This window comes from Salvelinus fontinalis, chromosome 26 (genome assembly GCF_029448725.1).
Source record: "Salvelinus fontinalis isolate EN_2023a chromosome 26, ASM2944872v1, whole genome shotgun sequence".
NCBI classification, from domain to species: Eukaryota; Metazoa; Chordata; class Actinopteri; order Salmoniformes; family Salmonidae; genus Salvelinus; species Salvelinus fontinalis.
Window position 1 is genome coordinate 2,183,590 of NC_074690.1, and position 23,578 is coordinate 2,207,167.

General features: G+C 45.4%; 1 protein-coding gene across 1 annotated transcript in view; it reads right to left on the bottom strand.

The window, feature by feature from the left end:
* Window positions 1-8,436: 8,436 nt before the first annotated feature.
* Window positions 8,437-23,578, bottom strand: part of LOC129823543 (GTP-binding protein Rheb-like) — a 24,020-nt gene continuing 8,878 nt past the window's right edge. The window contains exons 5-8 of the mRNA XM_055882345.1: window positions 17,006-17,062; window positions 15,534-15,581; window positions 15,320-15,401; window positions 8,437-11,972 (exon numbers count right to left, since the gene is read on the bottom strand). Coding sequence (XP_055738320.1) covers window positions 11,880-11,972; window positions 15,320-15,401; window positions 15,534-15,581; window positions 17,006-17,062 — 280 coding nt within the window. The 3' untranslated portion in view covers window positions 8,437-11,879. The remainder of the gene's footprint in view (window positions 11,973-15,319; window positions 15,402-15,533; window positions 15,582-17,005; window positions 17,063-23,578) is intronic.

Genomic DNA, 23,578 nt, shown 5'->3' on the forward strand with positions numbered 1-23,578 from the left:
ACAAGCACATCAGGATTAGTAGGGGGAGAAGATACAGTGTGTACAGGGCTCTGGAGACGCACAGGAGGCTTAGTGCGTGGTGCCGGAACTGGAGGCACCGAACTGGATACACGCACTACAGAGAGAGTGCGTGGAGGAGGAACAGGGCTCAGGAGACGCACTGGTAGCCTAGTGCGTAGTGTAGGCACTGTAGGTACTAGGCTGGGGCGGGGAGGTGGCGCCGGAAATACCGGACCGTGGAGGCGTACTGGCACTCTTGAGCATTGAGCCTGCCCAACCTTACCTGGTTGAATGCTCCCGGTCGCCCGACCAGTGCGGGGAGGTGGAATAACCCGCACCGGCCTATGTAGACGAACCGGGGAAACCATGCGTAAGGCAGGTGCCATGTATGCCGGCCCGAGGAGACGCACTGGAGACCAGACACGTTGAGCCGGCCTCATGACACCTGGCTCAATACCCAATCTAGCCCTGCCAGTGCGGGGAGGTGGAATAACCCGCACTGGCCTATGCACTCGTACAGGAGACACCGTGCGCTCTACTGCGTAACACGGCGCCTGCCCGTACTCCCGCTCTCCACGGTAAGCCTGGGAAATGGGCGCAGGTCTCCTACCTGCCCTTGGCCCACTACCTCTTAGCCCCCCCCCCAAGAAATTTTTGGGTGTTACTTACGGGCTTTTTGGGCTTCCGTGCCAGACGCGTTCCCTCATAACTCCGGTTCCTCTCTCCGGTAGCCTCTGCTCTCCTCAGTACCTCCAGCTGCTCCCATGGGAGGCGATCCCTACCAGCCAGGATCTCCTCCCATGTGTAGCAACCTTTTCCGTCCAAGATATCGTCCCAAGTCCATTCCTCCTTCTTCTTCTGTCCCTTACTCCGTTGAGTTTTCCCTTGCCGCTTGGTCCTAGCGTGGTGGGTGATTCTGTAAGGGCTGTCGTTCTCCTCTTCCTCAGATGAGGAAACCCCTCCCAACCACTCTCTAACCCCTCCATACTCCCTAACCCCTCCCTACTCCCTAACCCCTCCCTACTCCCTAACCCCTCCCTACTCCCTAACCCCTCCCTACTCTCTAACCCCTCCCTACTCTCTAACCTCTCCCTAACCCCTCCCTACTCCCTAACCCCTCCCTACTCTCTAACCTCTCCCTAACCTCTCCCTACTCTCTAACCTCTCCCTACTCCCTAACCCCTTCCCTACTCCCTAACCCCTCCCTACTCCATAACCCCTCCCTACTCCCTAACCCTCCCTACTCCCTAACCCCTCCCTACTCCCTAACCCCTCCCTACTCCCTAACCTCTCCCTACTCCCTAACCTCTCCCTACTCCCTAACCCCTCCCTACTCCCTAACCTCTCCCTACTCCCTAACCTCTCCCTACTCCCTAACCTCTCCCTACTCCCTAACCTGTCCCTACTCTCTAACCTCTCCCTCCTCCCTAACCCCTCCCTACTCCCTAACCCCTCCCTACTCCCTAACCTCTCCCTACTCTCTAAACTCTCCCTAAACACTCCCTACTCCCTAACCCCTCCCTACTCCCTAACCCATCCCTACTCCCTCACCCCTCCCTAACCCCTCCATACTCCCTAACCCCTCCCTAACCCCTCCCTACTCCCTAACCCCTCCCTACTCCCTAACCCCTCCCTACCCACTAACCCCTCCCTAACCCCTCCCTACTCCCTAACCACTCCCTACTCCATAACCACTCCCTACTCCCCACTCCCTAACCCCTCCCTACTCCCTAACCTCTCCCTACTCCCTAAACCCTCCCTACTCTCTAACCCCTCCCTACTCCCTAACCCCTCCCTACTCCCTAACCCCTCCATACTCCCTAACCCCTCCCTACTCCCTAACCCCTCCCTACTCCCTAACCCCTCCCTACTCTCTAACCCCTCCCTACTCCCTAACCCCTCCCTAACCCCTCCCTACTCCCTAACCCCTCCCTACTCCCTAACCCCTCCCTACTCCCCAACCCCTCCCTACTCCCTAACCCCTCCCTACTCCCTAACCTCTCCCTACTCCCCAACCCCTCCCTACTCCCTAACCCCTCCCTACTCCCTAACCTCTCCCTACTCCCCAACCCCTCCCTACTCCCTAACCCCTAACCTCTCCCTACTCCCCAACCCCTCCCTACTCCCCAATCCCTCCCTACTCCCTAACCTCTCCCTACTCCCCAACCCCTCCCTACTCCCTAACCCCTAATAGCCTCTCCCTACTCCCCAACCCCTCCCTACTCCCCAACCCCTCCCTACTCCCCAACCCCTCCCTACTCCCCAACCCCTCCCTACTCCCTAACCCCTCCCTACTCCCCAACCCTTCCCTACTCCCTAACCTCTCCCTACTCCCCAACCCCTCCCTACTCCCTAACCCCTAACCTCTCCCTACTCCCTAACCCCTCCCTACTCCCTAACCCCTCCCTACTCCCCAACCCCTCCCTACTCCCCAACCCCTCCCTACTCCCCAACCCCTCCCTAACCCCTCCCTACTCCCCAACCCTTCCCTACTCCCCAACCCCTCGCTAACCCCTCCCTACTCCCCAACCCCTCCCTACTCCCCAACCCCTCCCTAACCCCTCCCTACTCCCCAACCCTTCCCTACTCCCCAACCCTTCCCTACTCCCCAACCCCTCCCTACTCTCTAACCTCTCCCTAACCCCTCCCTACTCCCTACTCCCTAACCCCTCCCTACTCCCTAACCCCTCCCTACTCCCTAACCCCTCCCTACTCCCCAACCCTTCCCTACTCCCAAACCCTTCCCTACTCCCCAACCCCTCCCTACTCTCTAACCTCTCCCTAACCCCTCCCTACTCCCTACTCCCTAACCCCTCCCTACTCCCTAACCCCTCCCTAACCCCTCCCTACTCCCTAACCTCTCCCTACTCCCTAACCCCTCCCTACTCCCTAACCCCTCCCTACTCCCTAACCCCTCCCTACTCCCCAACCCCTCCCTACTCCATAACCTCTCCCAACTCCCTACTCCCTAACCCCTAACCCCACCCTACTCCCCAACCCCTCCCTACTCCATAATCTCTCCCAACTCCCTACTCCCTAACCCCTAACCTCTCCCTACTCCATAACCTCTCCCTACTCCCTACTCCCTAACCCCTCCCTACTCCCTAATCCCTCCGTACTCTCTAACCTCTCCCTACCCCCTAACGCCCTCCGTACTCCCTAACCTATCTAAGCTCATCACTTAGCTAAGGACCCTGGGACTGAACACCTCCCTCTGCAACTGGATCCTGGACTTCCTGACAGGCTTCCCCCAGGTGGTAAGGTTAGGTAACAACACATCCGCCATGCTGATCCTCAACATGGGGGCGCCTCAGGGGTGTGTACTTAGTCCCCTCCTGTACTCCCTGTTCACCCATGGCTGCGGGGCCAAACACGACTCCAACACCATCATTAAGATTGCTGACGACACAACAGTGGTAGGCCAGATCACCGACAACGACGAGACAGCCTCTAGGGTGGAGGTCAGAGACCTGGCAGTGTGGTGCTAGGACAACGACCTCTCCCTCAATGTCAGCAAGACAAACGAACAGATGGTGCACTACAGAAGGCTGTTGCGGAGCAGGTCAGGAGCTTCAAGTTCCTCGGTGTCCACATTACTAAGGATCTATCATGGTCCACACACACCAAGACAGTTTCGAACGAGGACACGACAACAGCTTTTCCTTCTCAGGAGGCTGAAAAGATTTTGCATGGATCCCCAGATCCTCAAAAAGTAGTCACTTTACAAATTACCTTGACTTAGCTGTACCTCCGCACATTGACTCGGTACCGGTACCCCCTGTATATAGCCTCCACATTGACTCTGTACCGGTACCCCCTGTATATAGCCTCCACATTGACTCTGTATGGGTACCCCCTGTATATAGCCTCCACATTGACTCTGTACCGGTACCCCCTGTATATAGCCTCCACATTGACTCTGTACCGTAACACCCTGTATATAGCCTCCACATTGACTCTGTACCGGTACCCCCCGTATATAGCCTCCACATTGACTCTGTACCGGTACCCCCTGTATATAGCCTCCACATTGACTCTGTACCGGTACCCCCTGTGTCAGGTTTTGGCCAGAACTGTTCAGGTTTTGGTCACTAGATGTCCCCATTGCACCTTTTTTGTACCTTTTGTTTTTCCTTGCTCTAATTATTGTTTGCACCTGTATCGTTCCCTTGTTAGTATTTAAACCCTGTGTGTTCCTCAGTTCCTTGCTCAGTGTTTGTATGTTAGCACCCAGCCCCAGCCCAAGCCTTGTTCTGAACATATGATTCTCTTATTGGATTTTCCAGAGGTTCTCTGGTTTAGTTCTTGTGTATTTTTGAGTAGTCTTTTGAGGTTTGTTTTCCCCTGCTGTTTTTACCACTTTGTGGAGTTTCTTTGTATTTTGGAGGATATCCATTTTGTGCCTCTTGGCTTTATGTTTGGACATTGTGGATTTAGATTCTTTGCCTGAAGATTTTGTTCTTTAATTAAACCACCATCTCTAGTACTGCTGTGTCTGCCTCATCTTCTGGGTTCTGACGATTATTAGTGACTGTTTCTCGCACCGGGTCCTGACACCCTGTATATAGTCTCCACATTGACTCTGTACCGGTACCCCCCTGTATATAGCCTCCACATTGACTCTGTACCGGTACCCCCTGTATATAGCCTCCACATTGACTCTGTACCGGTACCCCCTGTATATAGCCTCCACATTGACTCTGTACCGTAACACCCTGTATATAGCCTCCACATTGACTCTGTACCGGTACCACCTGTATATAGCCTCCACATTGACTCTGTACCGGTACCCCCTGTATATAGCCTCCACATTGACTCTGTACCGGTACCCCCTGTATATAGCCTCCACATTGACTCTGTACCGGTACCCCCTGTATATAGCCTCCACATTAACTCGGTACCGGTACCCCCTGTATATAGCCTCCACATTGACTCTGTACCGGTACCCCCTGTATATAGCCTCCACATTGACTCTGTACCGGTACCCCCTGTATGTAGCCTCCACATTGACTCTGTACCGTAATACCCTGTATATAGCCTCCACATTGACTCTGTACCGGTACCCCCTGTATATAGCCTCCACATTAACTCTGTACCGTAATACCCTGTATATAGTCTCCACATTGACTCTGTACCGTAACACCCTGTATATAGTCTACACATTGACTCTGTACCGTAATACCCTGTATATAGCCCCGCTATTGTTATGTACATTTTCTTGTGTTACTTTTTGATTTGTTTAGAATTTTGTACTTTTTTTTGGTAAATATTTTCTTAACTCTATTTCTTGATCTGCGTTGTAGGTTTAAGGGTTTGTAAGTAATTATCTCACGGTAAAGTCTATACGTGTTGTATTCGGGCACATGTGACAAATACAATTTGATCTAATAAGTCGTAGAGGAGTTGGCATGAACTGATAGCATACAGTACATGTACATGATTCTACTATAACACACCTCTGTAGTCTTGGGTTACATCCTGAGTAGAGACCAAAGGTAGGCTATAAAAGGAGGAGGCTTGATGTTTCGCAACACATTTAGCAGTGCAGCGTTGGAGAGGTAAGTTATACCTGAACCTACATTTACCTTTTCTGTTAAAACATTCCCACCTGTAATTTGTTTTCATGATATCAGTGTTCACGGAGTCGACGAGCGTAGTTCTTTTATTTTTTATGTCATTTATTCAGCTTTATTGACGTTTTTGTTCATAAGATTCATATCTTGTTTGTTTATAGTTCTCTTTTTTTAAATCAATAATTTGATATCGATCTTGTATTCATTTCACTTCACGGTCTAACGTTAGAATAAAAATAAAGCCGGTTGGCTTCTCTGATCAGTATTGTTTCCGTTTTTTTTTTTTCATACGCTATTCCGTTTCTTAACTACTCAGCATTTTACTGCTGTCGCTTCGTTCTGTTTGTGAGAATTCATCATAAGATCCAAATGTCGATGTTGGAGCTTTATTCAAATCCGTATTCTTAGGAATCAAAAAAACTGACTGTAATTTAAAGATATTAAATGAGTTCCACTTTTATTTTTTATTTAACCTTTATTTAACTAGGCAAGTCAGTTAAGATCAAATTCTTATGTACAATGACAGCCTACACCAGCCAAACCCGGACGACGCTGGGCCTACTTTACTACAGGCTCCACAATAAGCTTTATATGAATTTATACCTCGTGGGTTTACCTCAGATTAAATAGTTCATTCAAGTCGATTGCAATGTTTAAAGATCACCGGCTGTTCTCTCTTCTCAGGTGGACACATCGTCTAGCGAGATGAAGATAGTGATATTGGCTGTGGCTCTAGCCCTGGTGTTGGCTAGTGGTGGGTCCGTCTGTCTGTCACTAATTAACTATTGAGTAAACACTGTGTTTTAACCCCTCCTGTCCTGTGGTGCTGGTGAGGCTCTGGAACTGTCCCGTATGTTGCATTCATGACATGTCGGAACTACATTTACATTTAAGTCATTTAGCAGACGCTCTTATCCAGAGCGACTTACAAATTGGTGCATTCACCTTATGACATCCAGTGGAACAGCCACTTTACAACAGTGCATCTAAATCTTTTAAGGGGGGGGGGGGTCAGAAGGATTACTTTATCCTATCCTAGGTATTCCACTTGGAAAGTATCAGCATAGAAAACTAGAAAACTCTACGCAAAAAAACATTTGAACTCAGAGGTTCAGACTTTCCCCTCCCTGCTTTTTACCTTCTGATTCCAGGAATCCACCAACTGCAATGTCTGAAAAAGAGAAATTGGCAATTCCTAATCTTTTACCAATGACTCCTTGACCAATATGGCCGACCCATGGCCAATGTACGTTCCAGTGTTCCTGTAACGTTGCTATAGTTCTATGGTTCTCCTAACCCGGTGATACGGTTTCGGTTGTCCCCTAGGCGAAGCACTGGACTGTCTGCGCTGTGTGCCAGCTAAGGCAGGAGCGGACTGTGAGGTGACAGTAGAAACATGTCCACCAGAGAAGGACGGCTGTGCGGCCGCCAAGTTTTTCAGCGCACCATGTAAGTACTGGGACTGACCGTGTTCGAAACTGAGGTCGTCTGTGTGCCACTAGATGTTAGCCTGCTGAGCTAAACGCCTAAATATTGAAAGCGGACTTGACAAAGAGTATCGTTGTGCTTATGCTACGTTACTTGAAAAGCAGCATTGGACGTCATGTGACACACACAGTTCTGTGCCCGTGTTCACAAACGGAATAGGAGGTGCAGTTTTATATCATAATAAATTATATGGACTGATCCTAGATCAGCACTACTACTCTTGAGATGCTTTATGAATACAGGCCCAGAGCTGTGGATAATGAAGACCTGATCCTAGATCAGCCCAGAGCTCTGGATAATGAAGACCTGATCCTAGATCAGCCCAGAGCTGTGGATAATGCAGACCTGATCCTAGATCAGCCCAGAGCTGTGGATAATGAAGACCTGATCCTAGATCAGCCCAGAGCTGTGGATAATGAAGACCTGATCCTAGATCAGCCCAGAGCTCTGGATAATGAAGACCTGATCCTAGATCAGCCCAGAGCTGTGGATAATGCAGACCTGATCCTAGATCAGCCCAGAGCTGTGGATAATGAAGACCTGATCCTAGATCAGCTCAGAGCTGTGGATAATGAAGACCTGATCCTAGATCAGCCCAGAGCTGTGGATAATGAAGACCTGATCCTAGATCAGCCCAGAGCTGTGGATAATGAAGACCTGATCCTAGATCAGCCCAGAGCTGTGGATAATGAAGACCTGATCCTAGATCAGCCCAGAGCAGTGGATAATGAAGACCTGATCCTAGATCAGCCCAGAGCTGTGGATAATGAAGACCTGATCCTAGATCAGCCCAGAGCTGTGGATAATGAAGACCTGATCCTAGATCAGCCCAGAGCTGTGGATAATGAAGACCTGATCCTAGATCAGCCCAGAGCTGTGGATAATGAAGACCTGATCCTAGATCAGAACTACTACTCTGAGATGCCCTGGTCAGAATAATCAATAATAAAAAGTAGATAATACAGGTTACAGACAACAGTAACATAGTCATTTCTTTTCTCCCTCAGTTAGCCATTTCCAGAGATGTATGGACATGACGGGCTGTAAGCAGTTCCAAACCAACACTTACATCAACATGAAGTGTTGTGACACTGACAAGTGCAACACATTCTAGACTTTCTGCGGTGTTGTCGGCATTGGTTGAACCAACGTGGAAGGAACATTAAATTGATGTATGTGCCCAGTGGGTTCCTACCCCTCACATCTACATTCTCATTTATCAACAATTATTTGACTTAAAATAAAATAAACTTTGAAACGCTTTTGTTGCTTTGAGCTTAAATTCTGGGTAGGCTAAATCTATTTTGCAAAATTATTGGATATGAGCAAAGATTTTCAATCGTCATTATTGGAATGATACAACGTACACCTGAAATACATCATAACTTTACACTTTAATGACTACAATCAAAAAACATTTGTACACCATTTTTAACATTAGAAAATGGGATGTCAGTTTTTTGGGGGGCTGATGACAATAACAGCTAGGAAGAAATAACATCCGCCTGACGACGAGAGAGGGGGGGGTGAGGTCGAAAAATAAAGAGCTGTGCATTAGAGACAGAGAAACAGCTCTAATGCATCAGAAGACGTGTCTAAAGAGTAAATCCTAACTTCCACTTAAGTTGAATTTCCACTTAGTCATGCATTGATGTCGATGGGAGACTAAGGCCTAGATTCAATCAGACCAATCGTTAACAGGCGACAGACGACTCCAGCATAGCTGATGTTTTGGAGATATCGGAGGTGGAACTGAGTTGGAACTGTCAAATCGGTTGAGCAGCTGCTCTTGCGATCATTGTCACGAAGCCACATCCATCCCCCCTTGCGTTAGAAGTTCAGAAGGAGAAAGTGTAGGTTATAATAGAAATAATGATGCTTAAATTAAAAATCGTTAAAAACAGAATAATGAGGATTTCTATTCTCCTAATGGAGGTGTAGTTTACATCTCACATTCCAGTGTTCCAACTTGTCAACAAGGCTGCGTTGGGATTTCTCTTAATGCGACTACATGCAGCCAATTGCAATGTCCGCTTTACAGAGCCTCTTCAGAGGATTTATATTACAAGTGGCACTGGCCTAGCCACCAAGCTCACGTGGGTGCTAATAAGCACGCTAGGTAATGCTAGGTATCAACCAGTGGAGGCTGGTGGGAGGAGCTACAGCAAGACAGGCTTATTGTAATGGCTGGAGTGGTATCAATGGATCAGGAGTCAAACATGGTTTCCATGGTTTCCATATCTCTGATCTGTTTGATACCGTTCCATTGATTCCACTCCAGCCATTCCAATGAGCCTGTCCTCCTATAGCTCCTTCCACCAGCCTCCACTGGTATCAACAGCCGCTGTCAGCCAACCCATTAGGGGTTTGGAAGCTATGGTGAGCTTCGATTGGTCACGCACATCATGATATCGTGGAGGATTTGAATAAAGTTCATCTTTCCCCAACTTTAGTCCCGCCTTGTTCGTCTCCCTTCCCCATGCTCGGTCCCTCTCCGCTTCTCTTGCTTTCCTTCCATTGAAAGTGAATTGCTTCTGAATGTTTCAGCGTGCGATTCCGCTTCCTAGTGTAACAGTACAACTTTTAGTCCGCCCCCCTCGCCCCGAACCAGGCGCGAACCAGGGACCCTCTGCACACATCAACAACACCCACGAAGCATCGTTACCCATCGCTCCACAAAAGCCGCGGCCCTTGCAGAGCAAGGGGAACCAGCGCGCACCACCGCTAACTAACTAGCCATTTCACATCGGTTACACTAGTATAAACAGGCCATTCAATGAAGACGATATGAGCGATGAAACTACGGAAAACCATTCATTTCCAATGGAAGATAGGCAAAGTGGACGGGGGGACCGTTGGGTGATGCGAGCATGGGCGAGGGACATGAACAGGACCGGACCAAAGTTGTGGAAAGCTGAACTTTATGCAAATACTCTGCGACATCGCTGGACGCTTGACCAATCGAAGGTCACTATAGCTTCCGGACTCTACTCGATTGGCTGTTGATACCTAGCACTACCTAGCTTGCTAGCACCCACACGAGGATGAAGCTAGCCTGGCGAGGCGTCCTAGTTCAAACGCACAGCTAGGTGTAATGACGGAAGGCGCTTGTGAATTTGACAGCTCTAACGCAGTTTCACCAACAACGTCTAAACATCAGGTATGCGGATCAGATTGAGTCGGGCTCGAAGTGAAAGTTTGACTTAAGGAAGTTGGGATTTTCCACCAAGTTAATTGAACAATTTCCTGTAAGAATCAGTGGTGTGACAATGACAATAACAATGGAAGAAAGCGGTGTAAGAAAACAATCACTGATGAAATAAACAAAAATACAATTAAATAAAAATATATTTCAATACAAGGACATGTTTGTCTTCATGTCATGTCTCATATGAGGAGGTTCAATGTGAAAACAAATCATATTAAAATATCTCAGAACTCAAGTCACCTTCCACCATGAGGCCAGAATGGACACCTGTGCAGCAGCTACCTCCAGTAAGTTTTAATGCTAACCCTCCTGTAGGTTTTAATGCTAACCCTCCTGTAGGTTTTAATGCTAACCCTCCTGTAGGTTTTAATGCTAACCCTCCTGTAGGTTTTAATGCTAACCCTCCTGTAGGTTTTAATGCTAACCCTCCTGTAGGTTTTAATGCTAACCCTCCTGTAGGTTTTAATGCCAACCCTCCTGTAGGTTTTAATGCCAACCCTCCTGTAGGTTTTAATGCCAACCCTCCCGTAGGTTTTAATGCTAACCCTCCTGTAGGTTTTAATGCTAACCCTCCTGTAGGTTTTAATGCTAACCCTCCTGTAGGTTTTAATGCTAACCCTCCCGTAGGTTTTAATGCTAACCCTCCTGTAGGTTTTAATGCTAACCCTACTGTAGGTTTTAATGCTAACCCCAGTTGTAGCTAACCTGATTCAGCTCATCAACCAACTAATTATTGGAATCAGGAACAGGGTTGGAGTTAAAACCTACAGGATGGTAGTTCTCCAGGAACATGGTTGGATTTCAAACCTACAGGAGGGTAGCTCTCCAGGAACAGGGTTTGGGTTAAAACCTACAGGAGGGTAGCTCTCCAGGAACAGGGTTGGAGTTAAAACGTACAGGATGGTATCTCTCCAGGAACAGGGTTTGAGTTAACCTACAGGAGGGTAGCTCTCCAGGAACAGGGTTGGAGTTAACCTACAGGATGGTATCTCTCCAGGAAAAGGGTTGGAGTTAAAACCTACTGGAGGGTAGCTCTCCGGGAACAGGGTTGGAGTTAAAACCTACAGGAGGGTATCTCTCCAGGAACAGGGTTGGAGTGTAAACCTACAGGAGGGTATCTCTCCAGGAACAGGGTTGGAGTGTAAACCTACAGGAGGGTAGCTCTCCAGGAACAGGGTTGGAGTGTAAACCTACAGGAGGGTAGCTCTCCAGGAACAGGGTTGGAGTTAAAACCTATAGGAGGGTAGCTCTCCAGGAACAGGGCTGGAGTGTAAACCTACAGGAGGGTATCTCTCCAGGAACAGGGTTGGAGAGCCTGTTCTTGGAACTAGGGGTCATTTCTTGCCGGGGCCTCAGTTTTGCATCAGGGCTGAGGTCAGAACAGTTGAGAGGTGGATTGTGGGAAATGTACAGTATGACAGAAAACAGTCACTCAACCTTTCATAACAAATGGGAAAACAATAGACATACAGAAACAGAAACACTGGTAAATAAACAGTTGAAGACAGTTGATGACAGTTGAGAAGTAGTAGTTGGAACTGGCAGGAAGCCTTCAAGTAACGGGATATCCCAGTGCAGTGTCCTATTCTGTGTTTGATTGGTTGGCAGCTCTACATGAGGGTGCAGGAAGACTTCCCTGGTTGGACGCCGCCTTCCAGCTTCTCCGCCTCCAGGATCATGGTCCTGAACACCTCGACCGCCGTCTGAGGCAGGGAAACAGAATAGAGTCAGAGTAGAATCCACTAGAACCCAGAATAGAATGGAATAGAAGACTGGTGTTATTATCTTTCAAAACGCAACTGCCATCTGAGACAGGAGAAATACAATAAAGTTAGTCCGGTAGAATATATTAGACCAGATTACTTTGTTATCTATCGAAACACCACTGTCTGAGACAGGAAACGTATAATAGAGTAAGAATAGAATAAAACGGAACAGATATTTTAATACTTGAATACATATTATAAACTGGGTGGTTTTGAGCCCTGAATGCTGATTGGTTGACAGCCGTGGTATATCAGATCGTATAACCACGGGTATGACAAAACGTTTATTTTTACTGCTCTAATTACATTGGTAACCAGTTTATAATAGCAATAAGGAACCTCAGGGGTTTGTGATATATGGCCAATATACCACGGCTAAGGGGCTGTGTTCAGTCACTCCACGTCGCATCATGCATAAGAACAGCCCTTAGCCGTGGTATATTGGCCATATATCACAACCCCCTGATGTTTCTTATTGCTATTATAAACTGATGATTTTGGGGACGCAAAGTTACAGAAAAGAGGACAAAATGGACTGATGATCTTGCAGTAAGAGCTGGGGAGGTATGAACAGGTGGTAGCAGAGAGAACAGTCTATGACTAGTGTGGTTGAGGTCTGAGGACCAATGCCAAATCTTTTCAACCTCCTAGACGTGCTGTCGAGTGTGAGAGGACCGTGTTAAGTTCTTGGTGATGTAGACACCGAGGAATTCAAAGCTCTCGAACCGCTCCACCTACAACCCTGTCTATGTGAATGGGGGCGTGCTCGGCCCTCCGTTTCTTGTAGTCCACAATCAGCTCCTTTGACTTGTGTGTGTGTGTGTGTGTACGTGTGTGTGTGTGTGTTTGTGTGTACGTGTGTACGTGTGTGTGTACGTGTGTACGTGTGTGTGTGTGTGTGTGTGTGTGTGTGTGTGTGTGTGTGTGTGTGTGTGTGTGTGTGAGAGAGAGAGAGAATGATGAACTTGTGAGGTAGTTGAAGAGAACCTTTATAGATCTGAGTAGCTGATTGGCTGATGGTGGGACATGCCTGGCATCTACTCTGAGCACTGCTAACCCCTAGAGATAATGGCCGATTTGAAGCGAATATATTCAACATGTTTGAAAAGGATCAGGACTCCTCCGTAAGTGCACTGGAACAGCCATCAACCACAAATGTGGTATGTGCTTACACTACACCTTACTCTGGGTTTGATCCGATTAGTGTCTAAGAGCTGATCTGGGGCCTGTAGATGGGGTAGTGTCTAAGAGCTGATCTGGGGCCTGTAGATGGGGTAGTGTCTAAGAGCTGATCTGGGGCCTGTAGATGGGGTAGTGTCTAAGAGCTGATCTGGGGCCTGTAGATGGGGTAGTGTCGAAGAGCTGATCGGGGGACTGTAGATGGGGTAGTGTCTAAGAGCTGATCTGGGGACTGTAGATGGGGTAGTGTCTAAGAGCTGATCTGGGGACTGTAGATGGGGTAGTGTCTAAGAGCTGATCTGGGGCCTGTAGATGGGGTAGTGTCTAAGAGCTGATCTGGGGACTGTAGATGGGGTAGTGTCTAAGAGCTGATCTGGGGCCTGTAGATGGGGTAGTGTCTAAGAGTTGATCTGGGGCCTGTAGATGGGGTAGTGTCTAAGAGCTGATCTGGGGCCTGTAGATGGGGTAGTGTCTAAGAGCTGATCTGGGGCCTGTAGATGGGGTAGTGTCTAAGAGCTGATCTGGGGCCTGTAGATGGGGTAATGTCGAAGAGCTGATCGGGGGACTGTAGATGGGGTAGTGTCTAAGAGCTGATCTGGGGACTGTAGATGGGGTAGTGTCTAAGAGCTGATCTGGGGACTGTAGATGGGGTAGTGTCTAAGAGCTGATCTGGGGCCTGTAGATGGGGTAGTGTCTAAGAGCTGATCTGGGGACTGTAGATGGGGTAGTGTCTAAGAGCTGATCTGGGGCCTGTAGATGGGGTAGTGTCTAAGAGTTGATCTGGGGCCTGTAGATGGGGTAGTGTCTAAGAGCTGATCTGGGGACTGTAGATGGGGTAGTGTCTAAGAGCTGATCTGGGGCCTGTAGATGGGGTAGTGTCTAAGAGCTTATCTAGGGCCTGTAGATGGGGTAGTGTCTAAGAGCTGATATGGGGCCTGTAGATGAGGTAGTGTCTAAGAGCTGATCTGGGGACTGTAGATGGGGTAGTGTCTAAGAGCTGATCTGGGGCCTGTAGATGGGGTAGTGTCTAAGAGCTGATCTGGGGACTGTAGATGGGGTAGTGTCTAAGAGCTGATCTGGGGCCTGTAGACGGGGTAGTGTCTGTAGATGGGGTAGTGTCTAAGAGCTGATCTGGGGACTGTAGATGGGGTAGTGTCTAAGAGCTGATATGGGGCCTGTAGATGGGGTAGTGTCTAAGAGCTGATCTGGGGCCTGTAGATGGGGTAGTGTCTGTAGATGGGGTAGTGTCTAAGAGCTGATCTGGGGACTGTAGATGGGGTAGTGTCTAAGAGCTGATATGGGGCCTGTAGATGGGGTAGTGTCTAAGAGCTGATCTGGGGACTGTAGATGGGGTAGTGTCTAAGAGCTGATCTGGGGACTGTAGGTCGGGTAGTGTCTAAGAGCTGATCTGGGGCCTGTAGATGGGGTAGTGTCCACCTGGCTTTAACTTCTTAGCGCTAGGGGTCAGAATAAAAAAATAAAAATAAATAAATAACGTGCCCAACGTAAAACGGACATTTTCTCTGGCCCAGATCGTAGAATATGCATATAATTTACAGATTAGGATAAAAAACACTCCAAAGTTTCCAAAACTTTGACATGTTTCTACGACCATTACGGATACTTTTTGGATTTTGTCGAACGGAACACGGCTTTGATTTTCTGAGCATAATGCGCAACCCAAATGGCGTTTTTTTGTGATAAAAGTAATATTTATCGAACAAAAATAACATTTGTTGTGTAACTGGGAGTCTCGTGAGTTGAAAAATCCGAAGATTATCAAAGGTAAGCGATTCATTTCATTGCTTTTCTGACTTTCGTGACCAAGCTAACCAAGCTAATATAAGGCTAGCTTGTTGTAGCATTGAAAGCTACACTCACAAAAGCTTGGATTTCTTTCGCTGTACAGTATATTTTCAAAATTTGACACGATAGGTGGATTAACAACAAGCTAAACTGTGTTTTGGTATATTTCACGTGTGATTGCATGATTATAAATATTTTTAGTAATATTTTTGCATTTGGCGCCCTGCAATTCTAGCGGTTGTTTTGGAAAGTGATCCCGTAAAAGGGATCCGTAGCTGAGAGAAGTTAAATGCCTTCACCTGGTTCTCCTTAGCTGAGGACTCCATGAAGGCAGCGTTCCAGGAGTCTGCTAGGGCCTTCCCTTCCTCATAGCTGATCACCCTGGGACACAAAAAAATAGCACACCAATCTGACATCACAGTGTTTCTGTGTGTGTGTGTGTGTGTGTGTGTGTGTGTGTGTGTGTGTGTGTGTGTGTGTGTGTGTGTGTGTGTGTGTGTGTGTGTGTCATACCGTTCCATGTGCAGGTCATTCTTATTCCCCACCAATATAATAGGTACTCTGTAGAGAAACACATGTTGTATTAAATGTATCCCACATTCCAAAAATGACACAGTCAGGTTACAGTAGAGGAGGGTTAATATACAGTCAGGTTACAGTAGAGGAGGGTTAATATACAGTCAGGTTACAGTAGAGGGTTAATATACAGTCAGGTTACAGTAGAGGGTTAATATACAGCCAGGTTACAGTAGAGGAGGGTTAATATACAGTCAGGTTACAGTAGAGGAGGGTTACTATACAGTCAGGTTACAGTAGAGGAGGGTTACTATACAGTCAGGTTACAGTAGAGGGTTAATATACAGCCAGGTTACAGTAGAGGGTTAATATACAGTCAGGTTACAGTAGAGGGTTAATATACAGTCAGGTTACAGTAGAGGAGGGTTACTATACAGTCAGGTTACAGTAGAGGAGGGTTAATATACAGTCAGGTTACAGTAGAGGAGGGTTAATATACAGTCAGGTTACAGTAGAAGGTTAATATACAGTCAGGTTACAGTAGAGGGTTAATATACAGTCAGGTTACAGTAGAGGGTTAATATACAGTCAGGTTACAGTAGAGGAGGGTTAATATACAGTCAGGTTACAGTAGAGGAGGGTTAATATACAGTCAGGTTACAGTAGAGGGTTAATATACAGTCAGGTTACAGTAGAGGGTTAATATACAGTCAGGTTACAGTAGAGGGTTAATATACAGTCAGGTTACAGTAGAGGGTTAATATACAGTCAGGTTAGAGTAGAGGGTTAATATACAGTCAGGTTACAGTAGAGGGTTACTTTACAGTCAGGTTACAGTAGAGGGTTAATATACAGTCAGGTTACAGTAGAGGGTTAATATACAGTCAGGTTACAGTAGCGGGTTAATATACAGTCAGGTTACAGTAGAGGAGGATTAATATACAGTCAGGTTACAGTAGAGGGTTAATATACAGTCAGGTTACAGTAGAGGGTTAATATACAGTCAGGTTACAGTAGAGGGTTAATATACAGTCAGGTTACAGTAGAGGGTTAATATACAGTCAGGTTACAGTAGAGGGTTAATATACAGTCAGGTTACAGTAGAGGAGGGTTAATATACAGTCAGGTTACAGTAGAGGGTTAATATACAGTCAGGTTACAGTAGAGGGTTAATATACAGTCAGGTTACAGTAGAGGGTTAATATACAGTCAGGTTACAGTAGAGGGTTAATATACAGTCAGGTTACAGTAGAGGGTTAATACGGGGCGGCAGGTAGCCTAGTGGTTAGAGCGTTGGACTAGTAACCGAAAGGTTGCTAGATCGAATCCCCGAGCTGACAAGGTAAAAATCTGTCGTTCTGCCCCTGAACAAGGCAGTTAACCGGCCGTCATTGAAAATAAGAATTTGTTCTTAACTGACAGATATATATATATATATATATACACGTCAGGTTACAGTAGATACTCACTGAGCTTTCCCCACCATATCCAGAAGTTTCTCATGGATAACCTGAACTACTTCAAAACTGGAAGAGAAGAAAAACAGCAGATGACATACTGTACTACATACTGTACTACATACTGTACTACATACTGTACTACATACTGTACTACATACTGTACTACATACTGTACTACATACTGTCATACTGTACTACATACTGTACTACATACTGTCATACATACTGTACTACATACTGTACTACATACTGTCATCCTGTACTACATACTGTCATACTGTACTACATCCTGTACCACATACTGTACTACATACTGTCATACTGTACTACATCCTGTACCACATACTGTACTACATACTGTACTACATACTGTCATCCTGTACTACATACTGTCATACTGTACTACATCCTGTACCACATACTGTACTACATACTGTCATACTGTACTACATCCTGTACCACATACTGTACTACATACTGTACCACATACTGTCATCCTGTACCACATACTGTACTACATACTGTCATACATACTGTACCACATACTGTACTACATACGGTACTACATACTGTCATCCTGTACTACATACTGTACTACATACTGTCATACTGTACTACATACTGTACTACATATTGTCATCCTGTACTACATACGGTACTACATACTGTCATCCTGTACTACATACTGTACTACATACTGTACTACATACTGTCATCCTGTACTACATACTGTACTACATACGGTACTACATACTGTCATCCTGTACTACATACTGTACTACATACTGTCATCCTCTACTACATCCTGTACTACATACTGTACTACATCCTGTACTACATACTGTCATCCTGTACTACATCCTGTACTACATACTGTACTACATACTGTCATACATCCTGTACTACATACTGTCATCCTGTACTACATACTGTACTACATACTGTACTACATATTGTCATCCTGTACTACATACGGTACTACATACTGTCATCCTGTACTACATACTGTACTACATACGGTACTACATACTGTCATCCTGTACTACATACTGTACTACATACTGTCATCCTCTACTACATCCTGTACTACATACTGTACTACATCCTGTACTACATACTGTCATCCTGTACTACATACTGTCATACTGTACTACATCCTGTACCACATACTGTACTACATACTGTCATACATACTGTACCACATACTGTACTACATACGGTACTACATACTGTCATCCTGAACTACATACTGTACTACATACTGTCATACTGTACTACATACTGTACTACATATTGTCATCCTGTACTACATACGGTACTACATACTGTCATCCTGTACTACATACTGTACTACATACTGTACTACATACTGTCATCCTGTACTACATACTGTACTACATACGGTACTACATACTGTCATCCTGTACTACATACTGTACTACATACTGTCATCCTCTACTACATCCTGTACTACATACTGTACTACATCCTGAACTACATACTGTCATCCTGTACTACATCCTGTACTACATCCTGTACTACATACTTTCATCCTGTACTACATACTGTACTACATACTGTACTACATATTGTCATCCTGTACTACATACGGTACTACATACTGTCATCCTGTACTACATACTGTACTACATACGGTACTACATACTGTCATCCTGTACTACATACTGTACTACATACTGACATCCTCTACTACATCCTGTACTACATACTGTACTACATCCTGTACTACATACTGTCATCCTGTACTACATCCTGTACTACATACTGTCATACTGTACTACATCCTGTACTACATACTGTCATCCTGTACTACATACTGTCATCCTGTACTACATCCTGTACTACATACTGTCATCCTCTACTACATCCTGTACTACATACTGTCATCCTCTACTACATCCTGTACTACATACGGTACTACATACGGTACTACATACTGTCATCCTGTACTACATACTGTACTACATACTGTCATACTGTACTACATACGGTACTACATACTGTCATCCTGTACTACATACTGTACTACATCCTGTACTACATACTGTCATACATACTGTATTACATACTGTCATACATCCTGTACTACATACTGTCATACATCCTGTACTACATCCTGTACTACATACTGTACTACATACTGTACTACATACTGTACTACATACTGTACTACATACTGTACTACATATTGTCATCCTGTACTACATACTGTACTACATACTGTACTACATATTGTCATCCTGTACTACATACGGTACTACATACTGTCATCCTGTACTACATACTGTACTACATACTGTACTACATACTGTCATCCTGTACTACATACTGTACTACACACTGTCATACTGTACTACATACTGTCATACTGTACTACATACTGTACTACATACTGTCATACTGTACTACATACTGTACTACATCCTGTACTACATCCTGTACTACATCCTGTACTACATCCTGTACTACATACTGTACTACATACTGTACTACATACTGTCATCCTGTACTACATACTGTCATCCTGTACTACATACTGTACCACATACTGTACCACATACTGTACTACATACTGTCATACTGTACTACATACTGTACTACATACTGTACTACATACTGTACTACATACTGTACTACATACTGTCATACATACTGTACTACATACTGTACTACATACTGTACTACATACTGTCATACATACTGTCATACATACGGTACTACATACGGTACTACATACTGTCATCCTGTACTACATACTGTACTACATACTGTCATACATATTGTACCACATACGGTACTACATACGGTACTACATACTGTCATCCTGTACTACATACTGTACTACATACTGTCATACTGTACTACATACTGTACTACATACTGTACTACATACTGTCATCCTGTACTACATACGGTACTACATACTGTCATCCTGTACTACATACTGTACTACATACTGTACTACATACTGTACTACATACTGTCATCCTGTACTACATCCTGTACCACATACTGTCATCCTGTACTACATACTGTCATCCTGTACTACATCCTGTACTACATACTGTACCACATACTGTCATACTGTACCACATACTGTCATCCTGTACTACATACTGTCATACTGTACTACATACTGTACTACATACTGTACTACATACTGTACTACATACTGTCATCCTGTACTACATACTGTACTACATACTGTCATACTGTACCACATACTGTACCACATACTGTCATCCTGTACTACATACTGTCATACTGTACTACATCCTGTACTACATACTGTACTACATACTGTCATCCTGTACTACATACTGTACTACATACTGTCATACTGTACCACATACTGTACCACATACTGTCATACTGTACCACATACTGTACTACATACTGTACTACATACTGTCATATATACTGTACTACATACTGTCATATATACTGTACTACATACTGTACTACATACTGTACTACATACTGTCATATACTGTACTACATACTGTCATATATACTGTACTACATACTGTACTACATACTGTACTACATACTGTACTACATACTGTCATATATACTGTACTACATACTGTACTACATACTGTCATATATACTGTACTACATACTGTCATATATACTGTACTACATACTGTCATATATACTGTACTACATACTGTCATATATACTGTACTACATACTGTCATATATACTGTACTACATACTGTCATATACTGTACTACATACTGTCATATACTGTACTACATACTGTACTACATACTGTCATATATACTGTACTACATACTGTACTACATACTGTCATATATACTGTACTACATACTGTACTACATACTGTACTACATACTGTACTACATACTGTCATATATACTGTACTACATACTGTCATATATACTGTACTACATACTGTCATATATACTGTACTACATACTGTCATATATACTGTACTACATACTGTCATATATACTGTACTACATACTGTCATATACTGTACTACATACTGTCATATACTGTACTACATACTGTCATATACTGTACTACATACTGTACTACATACTGTCATATATACTGTACTACATACTGTACTACATACTGTACTACATACTGTCAAAATCAAATCAAACTTTATTTGTCACATGCTCCGAATACAACAAGTAGTAGACAATACAGTACAATACAGAAATGCTGACTGACAAGCCCTTAAACAACAGTGCAGTTCAAGAAGAGTTAAGAAAATATTTACCAAATAAACTAAAGTAAAAAATAATAAAAACTAACACAATAACATAACAATAACGAGGTTATATACAGGGGGTACCGGTACAGAGTCAATGTGGAGGCTATATACAGGGGGTACCGGTACAGAGTCAATGTGGAGGCTATATACAGGGGGTACCGGTACTGAGTCAATGTGGAGGCTATATACAGGGGGTACCGGTACTGAGTCAATGTGGAGGCTATATACAGGGGGTACCGGTACAGAGTCAATGTGGAGGCTATATACAGGGGGTACCGGTACTGAGTCAATGTGGAGGCTATATACAGGGGGAACCGGTACTGAGTCAATGTGGAGGCTATATACAGGGGGTACTGGTACAGAGTCAATGTGGAGGCTATATACAGGGGGTACCGGTACAGAGTCAATGGGGAGACTATATACAGGGGGTACCGATACAGAGTCAATGTGGAGGCTATATACAGGGTGTTACGGTACAGAGTCAATGTGGAGGCTATATACAGGGTGTTACGGTACAGAGTCAATGTGGAGGCTATATACAGGGGGTACCGGTACAGAGTCAATGTGGAGGCTATATACAGGGTGTTACGGTACAGAGTCAATGTGGAGGCTATATACAGGGTGTTACGGTACAGAGTCAATGTGGAGGCTATATACAGGGTGTTACGGTACAGAGTCAATGTGGAGGCTATATACAGGGTGTTACGGTACAGAGTCAATGTGGAGGCTATATACAGGGGGTACCGGTACAGAGTCAATGTGAAGGCTATATACAGGGTGTTACGGTACAGAGTCAATGTGGAGGCTATATACAGGGGGTACTGGTACAGGGTCAATGTGGAGGCTATATACAGGTGGCACTGGTACAGAGTTTATGTGGAGGCTATATACAGGGGGTACCGGTACAGAGTCAATGTGGAGGCTATATACAGGGTGTTACGGTACAGAGTCAATGTGGAGGCTATATACAGGGGGTACTGGTACAGAGTCAATGTGGAGGCTATATACAGGGGTTACCGGTACAGAGTCAATGTGGAGGCTATATACAGGGTGTTACGGTACAGAGTCAATGTGGAGGCTATATACAGGGTGTTACGGTACAGAGTCAATGTGGTGGCTATATACAGGGGGTACCGGTACAGAGTCAGTGTGGAGGCTATATACAGGGGGTACCGGTACAGAGTCAATGTGGTGGCTATATACAGGGGGTACCGGTACAGAGTCAATGTGGAGGCTATATACAGGGGGATACTGGTACAGAGTCAATGTGGAGGCTATATACAGGGGGTACCGGTACTGAGTCAATGTGGAGGCTATATACAGGGGGTACCGGTACTGAGTCAATGTGGAGGCTATATACAGGGGGTACCGGTACAGAGTCAATGTGGAGGCTATATACAGGGGGTACCGGTACTGAGTCAATGTGGAGGCTATATACAGGGGGTACCGGTACTGAGTCAATGTGGAGGCTATATACAGGGGGTACTGGTACAGAGTCAATGTGGAGGCTATATACAGGGGGTACCGGTACAGAGTCAATGGGGAGACTATATACAGGGGGTACCGATACAGAGTCAATGTGGAGGCTATATACAGGGTGTTACGGTACAGAGTCAATGTGGAGGCTATATACAGGGTGTTACGGTACAGAGTCAATGTGGAGGCTATATACAGGGGGTACCGGTACAGAGTCAATGTGGAGGCTATATACAGGGTGTTACGGTACAGAGTCAATGTGGAGGCTATATACAGGGTGTTACGGTACAGAGTCAATGTGGAGGCTATATACAGGGGGTACCGGTACAGAGTCAATGTGGAGGCTATATACAGGGTGTTACGGTACAGAGTCAATGTGGAGGCTATATACAGGGTGTTACGGTACAGAGTCAATGTGGAGGCTATATACAGGGTGTTACGGTACAGAGTCAATGTGGAGGCTATATACAGGGTGTTACGGTACAGAGTCAATGTGGAGGCTATATACAGGGGGGTACCGGTACAGAGTCAATGTGGAGGCTATATACAGGGTGTTACGGTACAGAGTCAATGTGAAGGCTATATACAGGGGGTACTGGTACAGGGTCAATGTGGAGGCTATATACAGGTGGCACTGGTACAGAGTTTATGTGGAGGCTATATACAGGGGGTACCGGTACAGAGTCAATGTGGAGGCTATATACAGGGTGTTACGGTACAGAGTCAATGGGGAGGCTATATACAGGGGGTACTGGTACAGAGTCAATGTGGAGGCTATATACAGGGGTTACCGGTACAGAGTCAATGTGGAGGCTATATACAGGGTGTTACGGTAC